The 2230-nt window shown below is 36.0% G+C and overlaps 1 protein-coding gene across 1 annotated transcript in view; it reads left to right on the top strand.

Annotated features, from left to right (window-relative positions):
- The window catches only part of LOC106875654 (nitric oxide synthase, brain), a 65153-nt gene that overhangs the window by 3141 nt on the left and 59782 nt on the right, over nt 1-2230 (top strand). Inside the window, exon 2 of the mRNA XM_052976904.1 lies at nt 716-816. Coding sequence (XP_052832864.1) covers nt 716-816 — 101 coding nt within the window. The remainder of the gene's footprint in view (nt 1-715; nt 817-2230) is intronic.

Here is a 2230-nt window from a genome sequence, read left to right as displayed (position 1 = left end):
TATATATTGTATATTTGTGTGTGTGTGTGTGTGTTCATTCCAAAGCTTTTGTAAAAATTACTTGATGCAGTTGCAATAATTAGAAAACGATTTTTTAAAAGTAATTAACTATTTAAAAAAATTATTTTATTTAACAGAATGTCACTGAATTTTGTGAAAAAAAGTTTGTATATAGTATTTTATGTTTAGTCTGTATTTTGTGCGTAAGCTCTTTCGTTTGTCAACATGTTCCGAGTTTATGCATAGAGAGAAAATTGTTGTTTTGTAAGAGTGTTAAGTAATTCCTGTTGAGTTTCGGATTAAAATTATTTAGAAATTATTTCTCTTTTGTCCTTCGTTTTGGATCATTTTCATGTTATAATATGTAAAAGGGGAATATTTTTAATTGTTAGTGATTTTAAAGTTTCTATTTTCGCAAATACCTCGATGTTTATTACATGGAACATTTCTAAGATGTGTACTAAACATGTAGACATTTGTGCAAGTGGAAAATTTAGAATATTCCATATTTACAAAATAAAGTAAGAAAATTTTCAACTACAAAAGACAAAATAAAAATACCTTATAAAAACTCTGAATCCGAAACTAAAGCGGAAATAATCAACTTCATATACATACATACATACATACATACATACATACATACATATATATATATATATATACGCATAGATGCATAACATTTTTTCGGTTTTCTCTTCCATTTTTTTAACAGGTTGAACCGTGGAAGACCCATGTTTGGAAGAAGGACAGAGAGAAATGCAAGCAGCAGGGAGAGAGGCCCAAACGTAAATTTGGTTTCAGAGATATAGCTAGGTAATGACTTGCATTGAACTGTACGTTATAGCTTCAACAGGTTCTCCTAAAAGGAGGGGCAGTAGGGCCCAAGGTGAAGGACGCATAGGACTGGTGTTATTGTTGTTGTCTGGCTCCAAATCAAACCATATTGGGTATATCTATGATCAAATGTCTTCCTTTTGAGTTCACCCAAGACACTACACTTTCTAAATGTCTTTTCCCTCTTTAAGAGAATTCTGGCTTCTATTTCTAGCAGTTCAGCCATGATATAGAGCCTCTCTGATCAAGGGTGCTACGATGGGTTCTATCACGTATTTTAAAATATCAAACCTTAGTTTGGTCAGTATCCTTCTATTTAAGAATGCAGGATGTTATGTGATTGCTAGTAGTTACTATTTCTAACCTGCAGAGCGACCACAAAGTGGTTTGCTCATGATGGAGGGTGAAGATAGCGTAAAAGGTGGCGTTTCTGCATACATAAACACACACACACATCCATCCATCCATCCATCCATCCATCCATCCGTCCATCCATCCATCATACATACATACATACATACATACGACCATATCACGTTGAATGCACCGGTTCTCGTCCGATTACCCAAGTTAAACAACATCGAGTCTAGTGAGTATTTAGATGAGTGACTGCTTGGGAAACTTAGGTACTGTTAGCGTCTCGATTCACTGGAGGTGCCCTAGCATAGCCACAGCCTCAAAGCTAAAACATAAAAGGATAAAAGAATACACACTCACGCATATATATATATGCATAGACACGTACATATATGTGTTTATGCATGTGTGTGTGTAATGAATTGAAGTTGAAGATGCACTTGGAATCATTAAGGATATTTATTTACATAGAACTTACCAGTTTCACAATTTCTGACTGTGAAAAGAAGCAGGAATTGGAAAGACGTGGTGCCATGCCGCAACTGTCTTATCTTTGACCTGAATTTGAAAATTTGCTTCTCTTCTTCTTGGAGAGATCAGGGTTCAAATTGTAGTCAATGAATCAGTTTTGCCAAAGTTAGATGATTTGAAGATAATCACGAAACCAGATATAGGATTTCGTTACTTCTCCTGCTCGTATTAAAATACTTTAACAAAAAAATAAAGCTACCTTCTCGAGTCATACCAACCCATAAGGGTTAGATCCCCGGTTTCTCTGACGTATATATTCTCCCAGTCAGTCACAGGATTACTTAATTTCGCCAGCTGAGTGGACTGGAGTAACGTGAAATGAAGAAATTTACTCTAGAACACAACGCATCGCCCCGTCTAGGAAGTGAAACCACAACCTTACGATCATGAGTCCAAAACCCTAACCACTAAACCACGCACCTCCACCGATTCAAATACATCGGTACATACACACTCACTCTGTGTGTGTGTGTGTGTGTGTGTGTGTGTGTGTGTGTGTGTGTGT

This window comes from Octopus bimaculoides, chromosome 26, assembly GCF_001194135.2.
Source record: "Octopus bimaculoides isolate UCB-OBI-ISO-001 chromosome 26, ASM119413v2, whole genome shotgun sequence".
NCBI lineage: Eukaryota > Metazoa > Mollusca > Cephalopoda > Octopoda > Octopodidae > Octopus > Octopus bimaculoides.
The sequence above is the reverse complement of the archived record's forward strand: the minus strand, read 5'-3'. Positions and strand labels throughout refer to the sequence as shown.